General features: G+C 40.3%; 1 protein-coding gene across 19 annotated transcripts in view; it reads right to left on the bottom strand.

Moving 5' to 3' along the window:
- Positions 1 to 14,611, bottom strand: part of LOC134327068 (receptor-type tyrosine-protein phosphatase delta-like) — a 469,775-nt gene that overhangs the window by 57,141 nt on the left and 398,023 nt on the right. For all 19 annotated transcript variants that reach the window (XM_063009137.1, XM_063009145.1, XM_063009142.1 and 16 more), the window contains 2 exons: positions 11,663 to 11,773; positions 3,870 to 4,139 (listed from right to left, as the gene is read on the bottom strand). In XM_063009137.1, the coding sequence (XP_062865207.1) occupies positions 3,870 to 4,139; positions 11,663 to 11,773 (381 nt within the window). The remainder of the gene's footprint in view (positions 1 to 3,869; positions 4,140 to 11,662; positions 11,774 to 14,611) is intronic.

Here is a 14,611-nt window from a genome sequence, read left to right as displayed (position 1 = left end):
ACAGCTAACTGCGCTACGTTTTACCCTCGTGCTCTGAAAGACGAATCTGTTTTGGCCTCAAACCACGAGAGCTGGTTTAATTAAATTAATAATGATTTATAATTACATTGAAATTGAGTAAAAACAAACGCCTTCAGCGGCTGAACCGTCGGCAAAAGGGGGTTGCAGAGTGTCACGGTTATTAGCATTCATGAACGGCGCGCTCTCTCCATGAGCGATGCTAGCTGAAGGTTACTCCTCACCCCAGACAAACAGGGGCGCCGCTCCGGAACGCTTTCCACTAATGTAAAACAGAAAAAAGATGGAGCCTGAAGCCTCTCGGTTCCTGTGAACGCTCGCTGTATGCTAACTGTGACGCTAATTTATATGACTTGAACATAGCGAGTATGGCGTAGAAGAGGAGACGTAGCATGTTAGCATGAAGGGAAGTCCAACCCTGGATCAGAGGGTGTCAGAAATACGTCTCCTATTCAACATCTGTCAGGTTTTCCACTAAGATTCCAGATCATTACATTAGGGTCGACCTGACGCTGTCATATATGGAAACTATTTAGTGTGGCCAGGATTGGACGCATCAGAACGTACCGCGAGGAAGTCCCGAGCTTTCTGCAACTTACTCTTAGTTCTGACACTAGATTAGTTCCAATATTAGAGTCGGGTAACTTTGACCATGTCACTCATCGTGATAAGTAGCTGTTAAATCAGCAACAGCAGTTTTGTCTTTATGTAGATGGACCCAGATTTAATTTTACTTATATATTTATTTTAAGCATGGTAATCCAAAGTAGTTCTGTCCTCCTATTTTTAAATTTTTTTACAAATATTTTTTGTTTTTATTTAGCATGGGTTTTCTTGAATTAATTTCTTTTGTCCTCCTCTTTTAATTTTTTCATTAAAATTTTTCTCCTCTTTCTTTTATAATTCTTTTTTTTTATTTTTTTGTTTTTATTTAGCATGCTTTTTTAAATTAATTAATTTTTTATTTATTTATTTTTCCAAAACGGTTTTGTCCTCTTTAAATTTTTTTATTTAATTTTTTTTCCTCCTTTTTCTTCTTTTTTGTATATTTTTTTTATTTTATTTAGCATGCTTTTTAAAATTAATTTATTTTTTATTTATTTATTTTTCCAAAGCGGTTTTGTCCTCTTTTAATTATTTTATTTAATTTTTTGTCCTCCCCTTTCTTATTTTTTGTATAATTTCTGTTTTTTTATTTAGCATGCTTTTAAATGAATAAAAAAAAAAAAAAAAATTTCCAAAGCGGTTTTGTCCTGTTTTAATTTTTTTATTAAATTTTTTCTCCTCCTCTTTCTTCTTTTTTATATTTTTTTGTTTTTATTTAGCGTGCTTTTTAAAATTAATTAATTTTTTATTTATTTATTTTTCCAAATGGGTTTTGTCCTCTTTTAATTGTTTTATTTAATTTTTTGTCCTCCTCTTTCTTCTTTTTTGTATATTTTTTTTTAATTTTATTTAGCATGCTTTTAAAAAAAAAAAAAAATTTCCAAAGCGGTTTTGACCTATTTTTTATATTTATTTATTTATTTATTTATTTTAGCATGGTTGTCCAAAATGGTTTTGTCTTCATGTTTTTTTTAATTATTTATTTAATATATTTATTTTTTAAGCATGGTCGTCCAAAGTGGTTCTGTCCTCCTTTGTTTTATTTTTTTGTTTTTATTTATTTTTTTAACATGGTTGTCCAAAATGGTTTTGTCCTCCTCTTTTTTATTTTTAATTATTATTATTATTTTTTATTTAGCATGGTCGTCCAAAGTTGTTTTGTCCTCATGTTTTTTTTTTATATTTTATTTATTTATTACTATTATTTATTTATTTATTTAATTTTTTTAACTGAAGTAAGATGCAGCAGCAGGGCAGGTCACTAGGTTTTCACACAGACCCTGTAGAACCAAAAACAAACGCTATTAAAATTGAGTGACCTCTGTGTGATCTTTTCACAAGACTTTCAAGTATGTCTGTGGGAATTTGTACAGATTAGCACTGATTGACCGGTCGATGTTCCAGTTCATCCCAGAGCTGTTGAGTGGGGCTGAGGTCAGGGCTCTGTGCAGAATGCTGGAGTTTCTTGGGTTTTCTTCATGTCTTATGCTGGAACAGGAAAGGTCCTTCCCTAAACTGCACAGTCTGAAGCACGTCATTTCCTTAATGTAAGTGATTTATTTGCAGTAAATCGGGATCTCAGAGAGAGATCAGCGTGATTCATCCCGACTCCTCTCTCAGTAGGTGTGCTCTCCCCATTAGGTGTCATTTTCTGTGTTCCGCTGCCTGATGGTCGGTCTGGGTGCTTATAGAGGGTAGAGGTGCCCGTCAACGCCCCTCTTGAGTGTTCCTAATGCCACCACTATTACTCACACGCACCGCTCTTCTTCCCGTCTGGGTTTTTAGCTTTTCAGCCTCTTTTAGTGAGATGTTTACTTTATCTGGTATGGCTATTACCCCCCTCCCCAACCACCCCCCGCCTCTGCTTCATCTCTACCTCTATATACGGCACGGCCAAAAGCATGAGCTTCTCATTCCATAACCCACCATCTCTACCACTATAGGAGCATTTACTCCTCTGTAAAGGCTGTGCACAATATTCTGGACTGTATCTGTGGGGAAAAATCACGTCCAAATATGAGATGTTCATTTTATTTAACTGATTTTCTACATCATGTCATTACTTACCATACAGAAGCACTTTGTAGTTCTACAATTACTGACTGTAGTCCATCTGTTTCTCTACATGCTTTGTTACCCCCTTTCATGCTGTTCTTCAATGGTCAGGACCCCCACAAGACCCCCACAGAGCAGGTATTATTTAGGTGGTGGATGATTCTCAGCACTGCAGTGACACTGACATGGTGGTGGTGTGTTAGTGTGTGTTGTGCTGGTATGAGTGGATCAGACACAGCAGCGCTGCTGGAGTGTTTAAATACCGTGTCCACTCACTCTCCACTCTATTAGACACTCCTACCTAGTCGGTCCACCTTGTAGATGTAAAGTCAGAGACGATCGCTCATCTATTGCTGCTGTTTGAGTCGGTCATCTTCTAGACCTTTATCAGCGGTCACAGGACGCTGCCCACGGGGCGCTGTTGGCTGGATATTTTTCAGTCCAGCAGTGACAGTGAGGTGTTTAAAAACTCCAGCAGCACTGCTGTGTCTGATCCACTCATACCAGCACAACACACACTAACACACCACCACCATGTCAGTGTCACTGCAGTGCTGAGAATCATCCACCACCTAAATAATACCTGCTCTGTGGGGGTCTTGTGGGGGTCCTGACCATTGAAGAACAGCATGAAAGGGGGTAACAAAGCATGCAGAGAAACAGATGGACTACAGTCAGTAATTGTAGAACTACAAAGTGCTTCTATATGGTAAGTGGAGCTGATAAAATGGAAAGTGAGTGTAGAAACAAGGAGGTGGTTTTAATGTTATGGCTACAGGTCCATCTAGCAAGATTTAGGTGTCTGTTTAATGCTCATACCGCCTGATGGACACTCAAACTCACACTCAATGCGAGAATCCTGTTATTATTATTATATTATTGTTATTTATAGCTCTATTTTCCACATCCTGACACTGAAACTCACATTTCATAAAATAAATAAATAAATAAATAAATAAAATTCTATCTGAACGTGTCTGATGTTTAGCATCACGCTGGATGGCAGGCAGATGCCTCAGCACCCACGCATTAGGAGAGATACGGCTGCTGCTGTAAAGCCGTCTGCACGAACTAAACTCCTAATCACAGAACTGCAGGGCTGATTCTTCACTTTTAAGATTTGGGACACGTGAGGTTCAGATTCACGCATCCTCCGCCTGAATAAATATAAATAAATATAAATAATTTACCTTTAACCGTGATCTGCGCCACGGCCTCCAGGACGCCCAGTGTTGACATGGCCACGCACGTGTAGTTGGCCGACTGCCGGACGTCGGTCAGCTCCAGGACGTTGCGCCCGATGGGCATGTCGTCCTCCGGGGTCAGGTCCTCCGTGCCCAGCATCCACTTGACGTAGGGCATGGGCGAGCCCACGGCCACGCAGGTGATGTTCACGCTGCCCCCTGGCATGATCTCGTTGTCCGTGGGTGGGATGGAGAAACGTGGTGGAACCCGCCGGACTGCAAGGGCACAGACGGAACCCCGGTGAGTGGCTGGTATTAAGTGGCACTACATGTTATCCTACTCTATGTATGTACAGTGTATCACAAAAGTGAGTACACCCCTCACATTTCTGCAAATATTTCATTATATCTTTTCATGGGACAACACTATAGACATGAAACTTGGATATAACTTAGAGTAGTCAGTGTACAGCTTGTATAGCAGTGTAGATTTACTGTCTTCTGAAAATAACTCAACACACAGCCATTAATGTCTAAATAGCTGCAACATAAGTGAGTACACCCCACAGTGAACATGTCCAAATTGTGCCCAAATGTGTCGTTGTCCCTCCCTGGTGTTATGTGTCAAGGTCCCAGGTGTAAATGGGGAGCAGGGCTGTTAAATTTGGTGTTTTGGGTACAATTCTCTCATACTGGCCACTGGATATTCAACATGGCACCTCATGGCAAAGAACTCTCTGAGGATGTGAGAAATAGAATTGTTGTTCTCCACAAAGATGGCCTGGGCTATAAGAAGATTGCTAACACCCTGAAACTGAGCTACAGCATGGTGGCCAAGGTCATACAGCGGTTTTCCAGGACAGGTTCCACTCGGAACAGGCTTCGCCAGGGTCGACCAAAGAAGTTGAGTCCACGTGTTCGGCGTCATATCCAGAGGTTGATAGACACAAAAATAGACACATGAGTGCTGCCAGCATTGCTGCAGAGGTTGAAGACGTGGGAGGTCAGCCTGTCAGTGCTCAGACCATACGCCGCACACTGCATCAACTCGGTCTGCATGGTCGTCATCCCAGAAGGAAGCTGACGCACAAGAAAGCCACCAAACAGTTTGCTGAAGACAAGCAGTCCAAGAACATGGATTACTGGAATGCCCTGTGGTCTGACGAGACCAAGATAAACTTGTTTGGCTCAGATGGTGTCCAGCATGTGTGGCGGTGCCCTGGTGAGAAGTACCAAGACAACTGTATCTTGCCTACAGTCAAGCATGGTGGTGGTAGCATCATGGTCTTGGGCTGCATGAGTGTTGCTGGCACTGGGGAGCTGCAGTTCATTGAGGGAAACATGAATTCCAACATGTACTGTGACATTCTGAAACAGAGCATGATCCCCTCCCTTCGAAAACTGGGCCTCATGGCAGTTTTCCAACAGGATAACGACCCCAAACACAACCTCCAAGATGACAACTGCCTTGCTGAGGAAGCTGAAGGTAAAGGTGATGGACTAAACCCAATTGAGCACCTGTGGCGCATCCTCAAGTGGAAGGTGGAGGAGTTCAAGGTGTCTAACATCCACCAGCTCCGTGATGTCATCATGGAGGAGTGGAAGAGGATTCCAGTAGTAACCTGTGCAGCTCTGGTGAATTCCATGCCCAGAAGGGTTAAGGCAGTGCTGGATAATAATGGTGGTCACACAAAATATTGACACTTTGGGCACAATTTGGACATGTTCACTGTGGGGTGTACTCACTTATGTTGCAGCTATTTAGACATTAATGGCTGTGTGTTGAGTTATTTTCAGAAGACAGTAAATCTACACTGCTATACAAGTTGTACACTGACTACTCTAAGTTATATCCAAGTTTCATGTCTATAGTGTTGTCCCATGAAAAGATATAATAAAATATTTGCAGAAATGTGAGGGGTGTACTCACTTTTGTGATACACTGTATATATACTGTACGACCAAAAGTATGAGCTCATCTCTATAAGTAAAACATCGACTCCTTTTTAAAGCCTTTCCACAAGATTTTGGAGTGTATCTGTGGGGATGAAGCACTTATGAGGTCAGGAACTGAGGTTGGATGAGACACTGCCATCAACGTTCTCATGTGGGCACCTCATCACACGCCCAAACTTATGTACCTTGAGGGACTTCTTGTGCTTCAGTGGCTCAGTTTTCGTTCTGGCCGCCTCATCCACTCGCTCAGTGGTGATCATCTTCCTCCAAAGCTTGGATGCGTCTTCCTTGATCTTTCTTCAACGTCCAAGCCAGGCCAAGGCTTTCATCAGTCGTAGCTTGGTGATGGTGCTCACAGACTTGTTTCTTACCTTCTTCACTTCACCCGGACTTTGTGGAAGGAGTTCCAGTATTCAACCTTCCACCATGATCTCCAGCACTTCTTCAAGGAGGACACTTGGACATACGTGCACATACTTTTGGCCATACAGTACACTCAGTCTAATACAGTATAACGCTGAAGTCGCTGCTTGTGATGATATTTGATTCGCCGACTTGTACCAGCTCCGACAATTTTTAGAAGCAGCCATGATGGGTCACATAAACACGTACACATGGCCGAATCTACCAGGCTTTTGGAGGACCATCATGCATCATGCCGGACACCAAGCCGATGTGAAGAAATGCGGCGCCTCACATCGTCACATCGCAGGGAGGAACGATAACCGTGAACGTCTTCGAGTCAGAAATAATGATAACTGATTGGTTAAAGAGAGCATGAGCAGGCGAACCTCCCGAGTCTAGATGGAGGGAAGTGGATATGACACAAACAAGCACAGGGGATCGAAGGATGAACGAATAGAAACCAGAGAGGGTTAAAAAAAATGACACGACCATACAGGAGGAGAGCCAAACAGGCGGTCCGACAGGACGATAGAGCTTTACTGTTAGTGGACAGAAAGGAGGGGAGACTGTTAAGGTCGTAACATTCAGACAGAGCAGGCAGGCAGGGATCCGTGCTGGTCAGAGGAAGCAGCCAGAGGACTTTAACTTAGGAACTAAGGAAATTATTCAGTGTTTCTGCTTAGTAAACAGAATCCAGTTAGATAAAATAAATACGTTAATTAATTAATAAAATGCGACAGCCAATCACGTCCATCGCCAAAACTCAAGTTTACATCGTTAGAGGCGATACGGCAATTAACCAATAGGAATTAAGTGTTGAGCAAAGTAGAACTACATCGTAAAACGCTACGGTCCATTTTTGGTTCCTACATAATCGTGTCTACTAGAGATGACTACCCATCAGTGATGGACTACCCAGGGACGAGCGATTTCCCTCCAGGATTTTTATTAGGATTTCTAGAGGGAACACTGACTGGGCGTCAGTGTAACCATGGCAACCAAAGATTAGTGGCGCCGAGCGATCAGCGATTTGGGTGACAAGAGGCGAAAAGTCGCTGCCGATGTGAACGTAGCTTTGGAGGTAAAACTGGCAGGTGAATCAGGTTCGTTCTGCCAGAACAGCGCCCCCTAGTGTCTGGTGTAGGAACACACAGAGAGGAACGTGCTCCTTCACTCATGTACTACACACTACGAGGCCAAAAGTATGTGGACACCTGACCATGGGCATTGATGTAGAGTTGGCGCCCATGTGTGGCTCTAACAGCTCCTACTTTTCCATCAAGTCTAGGCTGTATGCTAGTGGTTAAGATTCTGGACTAATAATCAGAAGGTCGCTGGTTCAAGCCCCACCACTGCCAGGTTGCCACTGTTGGGCCCTTGAGCAAGGTCCCTAACCCTCAACTGCTTAGATTGTATAAAGGCGTCTGCTAAATGCCCCTTGTGTCCGGCGTAGGAACACACAGAGAGGAACGTGCTCCTTCCAAAAGTATGTGGACGCCAGAACATGGGCATTGATGTAGAGTTGGCGCCCATGTGTGGCTCTAACAGCTCCTACTTTTCTAGCAAGGCTGGTAAAAGATCTAGGGCTTCGATCCTAAATTTAACCTCCAATCCAGACTCCAAACAAGACTGGACTCGTCGGGTACCCGCTAGCTCCTTAAATCATTAAATCTGCTCCTGTTTTCCTTTCTTCTAATTCCTCTTACTCTTTAATGCTGGGAGACGGTCAGGAATGTTGCTTCTGTGTTGGTGGAGGAGAAATTAATGACGCCGCCGCTTCACGGCCCGATGAGCGAGGCTCTCCCGTCGACAGGCCGCTTTTAATTAAAACGGCACGAGCTTAGCGTCGCCATCCGTCTTCACGGGGACGAACCCGGAACGACGCCGCGTAGTCGTCCCTCATTAGCGGCACGGGCCGCGTCCACGAGAGAACGTTTTTATATTTTTATATCGCAAACCGAGCCGATACGATACGACACGCACCTCCGGGATTGATGAAGCTCGTTGGGTTTAAGACGCCACGCTCGCGCCGAGAGGAAATCTTACATTATTAAATACAACTTTTGTCTCCGATTATATTGAATTAATTTTCCATTCTAGCTCGCGCTCCCGGAAGACACAATGTTATGCCGTTCATTTGAATATCATTACATTTGTCAGGTCTGCCGGATGACGCTCGACAGACATCATCCTTTCATTAGCGGCCCATTAGGCGCACGGGAGAGAAAATCCTTCACGCTGTCGGAGCAGCCGATCTGGACACGCCGGATTACAGATCCGACGTCCTTCAGGTTTCATTAAAACAAAGCGGGCTGCGGCCTCGGCCTGCGTCCGGGCAAGACGGCTATAAGGAGAGGCACGTAGCGTCAGCGTTAGTGTTGTGTTCTGTGTGGCGAAGGTCAATAACACTATCAGAAGTCATTTTTATTTATTTATTTATTTATTTATTATTTAATACCAATAATACCAATAACAATAATAATAATAATAAATACTGAAAATAATAATAATAATACTGATAATAATAATAATAATAATAAATACTGATAATAATAATAATAATAATACTGATAATAATAATAATAATAAATACTGATAATAATAATAACTGATAATAATAATAATAATAATAATACCAATAATAATAATAATAATAATAGTAATAATAATAATAAATACTGAAAATAATAATAATAATAATGAATAATAATAATAATAATAATAATTGTCAATAGTAATATTCTAATTAATATCAACAGTAAAAATACTACATTAATGTTGATTATATAATATATTTATTATTAATATTATTTGATCACTAATATTATTATAATTACTATTGTCAGTTTATTAATAGCTTTTATTTTAATTTAAAAATTTAAAAATTACAATAATTATTATTAATGTTATTTTTATTATTATGATCAATTATAATAATTGTACTATTAATAAATTATTAAGAATATCAAAAATAAATATTCTTCTAATAATAATTACATTTGGGAAAACATTTTATTTATATTATTTATTTATAACATTTGTATTATTAAAATTTTATTATTAAAAAAACATTTTTAATATTTTTTATATTTTATTGAGTGTCTTTACTACACGGATCTAAATTTAAAGAGCGCCTTTATTGGTCATATGTTAATTAAAGGAGCAGACAGGGTTAGGGGCCTTGCTCAGGGGTCCAACAGTGGCCTGGATTTGGATTCAAACCTAAACAGCATTCAAACCTTGACAGCACAAAGCTCCACCCACTAGGCTCTCAGGGTCCCGATTTTATTAGCGAGTTGAAACGTCTGTGCTGTACAGCTTGATGTATACACACTATATGTGCCAAAAGTATTGGGACGCCCGAGTGAGCTTGTCGGACATCCAGGTTTGACCTTCTTGGAAGGCTTCTCACAAGGCTTAAGAAGAAGTACGTCTGTGTATAGGAATTTGTGCCCGTTCAGCATTTGTATGGCTGATTGATCAGTCGATGTTCCGGTTCATCCCAGAGCTGTTGAGTTAAAAGCATGTAACACATGAATTCAATCCTTAAAATGGGTGTCCCAATACTTTTGCTCACTATTTTATGGGTAAATTATTGTGATTTCTTTAAGTTTTGGGACTGTTGATGTAACTAAGCAGAAACACTGATGATAAGATCCAGGCATTAGAGGGATCCAGGTCCAAAATCTGATCATCATGCAGAAGCCGAACCTGGTAAACACACACACACACACACACACACATCATACACACACACACACACACACACACACACACACATCATACAGACACACATCATACACACACACACACCATACACACACACACACTCTTTCTACATGCAGCACTTTCCAACAAGTCGAGCATCACAGCCAAATCAACTACAACAGGAAGGGAATCAAACAAACTCCATTCAGAACAAAATAAAACACAGAGGGGCCGCAGAGGAACGTCAGAACATAACGAGAGCATGAACGCTGTGCCCGGTGGTACGGGTGACGGGCGTGTGGGCGGCGCTCAGTGTGTCATTTGAACAATATCTAATTCTTTATTCAGTCTGTATCAGAACGATTAGATTATTAAGTAAAATAAAACACACCAACCTTCTCGCAGCTCTGGGGAATGTGTGAGGGTGCAGAACACAATCAAATAATAAGAGGAGAAAGAACAGGGGAAAGACAGAGAGAGTAAAAAGACCATGTACAAGCACCACTCATAGACATGTTAGAGGAAACCTATCCCACAATGCACTACACTGACTCCACCCCTCAGCGGAGAATAATAATAAAATAAAAAATAATAAAAATATTGATTTAATACTTTAACTGCACAAAAATAATTATTCATTTTGGCTCAAACATGAACGAAAATCATTTGTAGTAAAATAATAATAATAATAATATGAAAATGAATATCAATATTATATAATATATTTATTATTATTATTATTATTATTAACAGCTTATTGACAGCTTTTATTGTAATTGAATAATAATAACAATAAGAATAATAATACTATTAGTATTATTTTTTAAATTATTAATATTTATTAATATTATTATTATTATTATTATTGAATTATTGAATTAATCTAATTATTACTATTAAATTAATACTAAACTAAACTAATTAATAATAATTAATAATAATAATAATAATCAGACTCAATATTTCCCTTAACACTTTTTATAGATACACTATATGGCCCAAAAGTATTTTGACTAAATAATAATAAAGAACATAAATAAATGTATTAATAAAAAGGATTCATATTTTAAGTTATATTTACTCCTGTGTAAAACCTACCTTAGTACATTTTGAATGATATTTAGATTTTATTTGAGCACTTTTTCTTCTATTTTTGCTCCCAAAAAAGAAAAAAAACGAGCGAGGTTAGACAGATTTGGTTTGCTGTAGGAAAAAAAGGGAAAAAAAAACAAAGGGTCCAACCCATAAACCCCCTGCAAGCTTTGGGGTGACACGTTATTAGTACCACACCAGGCAAACCAACAAAAACTAAAAAACGCCAACCAGAAAAAATCACAAAAAAAAATCAAGAAAAGAATTAAGGGAAAAAAAAAATCAAGAAAATACATTAAGAAAAAATCTAGAAAATAAGTCAAGAAAAAAATCAAGAAAATAAAAATCAAGAAAATAAATCAAAAAAATAAATCAAGAAAATAAGTCAAGAAAATAAATTAACAAAATGAATCAAGAAAATAAATCAAGGAAATAAGTAAAGAAAAATCAAGAAAAAAATCAAGAAAATAAATAAAATTAGGTTTGAATTAAAGCAAGATGCAAAAAAGAAAATCTTGCAAAATTCCTCCTCAGTGATCAGTATATATTCACTATAAGTACACATTTATTTGTTTATTTACTTATTTATCTGTATGATATTTTATTTCAGTGATACGTGTCTCGGTTTGTTTTCCTACCTCGTACGTATAAGTTAGCCGGGGCGGAGTAGCGTGTGCCGTCGTTATTCGTAGCCACACATTCGTATTTCCCTTGGTCCGACTCCTCGCTGTGTTCGATCTGCAAAGCTCCTGTACACGGGGAAAGAATACGAGGCGATTTCGGGGGTTAAAGTAAAAAAGTCATAAATAATAAATAAAAATCACACGTACACACCAGACTAAGCGTTTCTATTATTTTCTCTCTTTTTTTTTGTAAGAATATAATGGCTGCTCATGTACATGACGATGCAAAGTGCTTTTAATTCAGCCGCCCGCTGATATCTGCTGGAGTCAGGCGGAGCCGCAGAATAAATAAATCAAATAAATCAAATAAAAACAAACAGTAAAATAAAGCACAAACCTTTTCAGACGCAGCTGTAAAAATGAGCACTCACGCCGTAATATCTGGTGCAGTGCCGCAGGGGGGGTCGTTCTGTAGACCGTATGCAGCACTGACATTAGAATCCGGAGGTATGTATCAATAATCTGATTAAACAATCTATCGTGATATTCGGCGACACCAAAGTATCGGAATATATTTTCTCCCCTCAATTTCTAAATAAATCCAACACTTAATGATATATTGACCACAATGCCCAAATCCAAAGTCCTGAAGTATCCCACTAACCCTAATCTACACACTAAACGGTCAAAAGTATTTGGACACCTGAGCATCACGTTCCAAAACTGATCCCTCTTTCCTTTGTAGCTTTAACGTTATTCACACCTGTGTGAAGCCCTTCTACAAGACGTGTCAGAGTCAGTCAGTACAGGGCAGCTGTAATCTAGTACTTAAGGTACTGGATTAGTAATCAGAAGGTCACTGGGTCAAACCCCTCCACTGCCCTTGAGCAAGGCCCTTAACCCTCAATTGCTCAGACTGTATACTGTAACTGTAAGTCGCTTTGGATAAAAGCGTCCGCTAAGTGCTGATAATGTAAATGTAAAGCCTCAGTCGATGTTCTGGTTCATCCCAGAGCTGTTGGGTGGGGCTGAGGTCAGGGGTCAATGCAGGACACTGGAGTTTTAGCCATGCTAGAACAGAAAAGGTCCTTCCCTAAACTGTTGCTGCTAAGCCAGAAGCATGTGCTTTCCTTTATATGATTGATTTATTACACCTGTGGCTGAAACGTACATTCAATATTAGAAGGGGCGTCCCAATTCTTTTGTCCATATAGTGTACGTCAACAGATTTGGACATTTTTAAGATCCCTCATTAGAAACTACAGGGGTTGGACAAAATAACTGAAACACCTGGTTTTAGACCACAATAATTTATTAGTATGGTGTAGGGCCTCCTTTTGCGGCCAATACAGCGTCAATTCGTCTTGGAAATGACATATACAAGTCCTGCACAGTGGTCAGAGGGATTTTAAGCCATTCTTCTTGCAGGATAGTGGCCAGGTCACTATGTGATGCTGGTGGAGGAAAACGTTTCCTGACTCGCTTCTCCAAAACACCCCAAAGTGGCTCAATAATATTTAGATCTGATGACTGTGCAGGCCATGGGAGATGTTCAACTTCACTTTCATGTTCATCAAACCAATCTTTCACCAGTCTTGCTGTGTGTTTTGGTGCATTGTCATCCTGATACACGGCACCGCCATTGGATGCACATGGTCCTCCAGAATGGTTCGGTAGTCCTTGGCAGTGACGCGCCCATCTAGCACAAGTATTGGGCCGAGGGAATGCCATGATATGGCAGCCCAAACCATCACTGATCCACCCCCATGCTTCACTCTGGGCATGCAACAGTCTGGGTGGTACGCTTCTTTGGGGCTTCTCCACACCGTAACTCTCCCGGATGTGGGGAAAACAGTAAAGGTGGACTCATCAGAGAACAATACATGTTTCACATTGTCCACAGCCCAAGATTTGCGCTCCTTGCACCATTGAAACCGACGTTTGGCATTGGCACGAGTGACCAAAGGTTTGGCTATAGCAGCCCGGCCGTGTATATTGACCCTGTGGAGCTCCCGACGGACAGTTCTGGTGGAAACAGGAGAGTTGAGGTGCACATTTAACTCTGCCGGGATTTGGGCAGCCGTGGTTTTATGTTTTTTGGATACAATTTAGGTTAGCACCCGAACATTCCTTTCAGACAGCTTCCTCTTGCGTCCACAGTTAATCCTGTTGGATGTGGTTTGTCCTTCTTGGTGGTATGCTGACATTACCCTGGATACCGTGGCTCTTGATACATCACAAAGACTTGCTGTCTCGGTCACAGATGCGCCAGCAAGACGTGCACCAACAATTTGTCCTCTTTTGAACTCTGGTATGTCACCCATAATGTTGTGTGCATTGCAATATTTTGAGCAAAACTGTGCTCTTACCCTGCTAATTGAACCTTCACACTCTGCTCTTACTGGTGCAATGTGCAATTAATGAAGATTGGCCACCAGACTGGTCCAATTTAGCCATGAAACCTCCCACACTAAAATGACAGGTGTTTCAGTTATTTTGTCCAACCCCTGTATATACTGTATATAATACAATATAATTATAATTTTCCCACATAATTAGATCAATTAGACAAACAATTGTAATTAAAAGGTAATTAAGTGGCAATACATTTAATTACCGTCCTTAAACAAAAGGACTTAAATAGCTTTAAAATCATCCAGTCCTGTGCAGAGCCTTTCTACAAGAGTGCATCTGTAGGAATTTGTGCTCGTTCATCCACTCAGCAGACTCACTGAGGTCGGGCAGTGATATTGGAAGAGCAGCTGACTTCATCCCAAAAGTGTTGAGTTGGGTTGAGTGTTCGGGGCTCTGCTCTGTTAGCAATGGATGTGGTCGATCATTAGGAGTGGCGTCCACATACTTTTGGCCTGGGTTCTTACAGCTGTGGAATAGCTGAAGAACAAAAAGCAGAACTGTGGGGTTCCGTTTATACTGCTCTGGTAATATCACACTGGGTGTTGGACT

This window comes from Trichomycterus rosablanca, chromosome 14 (assembly GCF_030014385.1).
Source record: "Trichomycterus rosablanca isolate fTriRos1 chromosome 14, fTriRos1.hap1, whole genome shotgun sequence".
Taxonomy (NCBI): Eukaryota; Metazoa; Chordata; class Actinopteri; order Siluriformes; family Trichomycteridae; genus Trichomycterus; species Trichomycterus rosablanca.
This window is presented reverse-complemented; position numbering and strand designations above follow the sequence as displayed.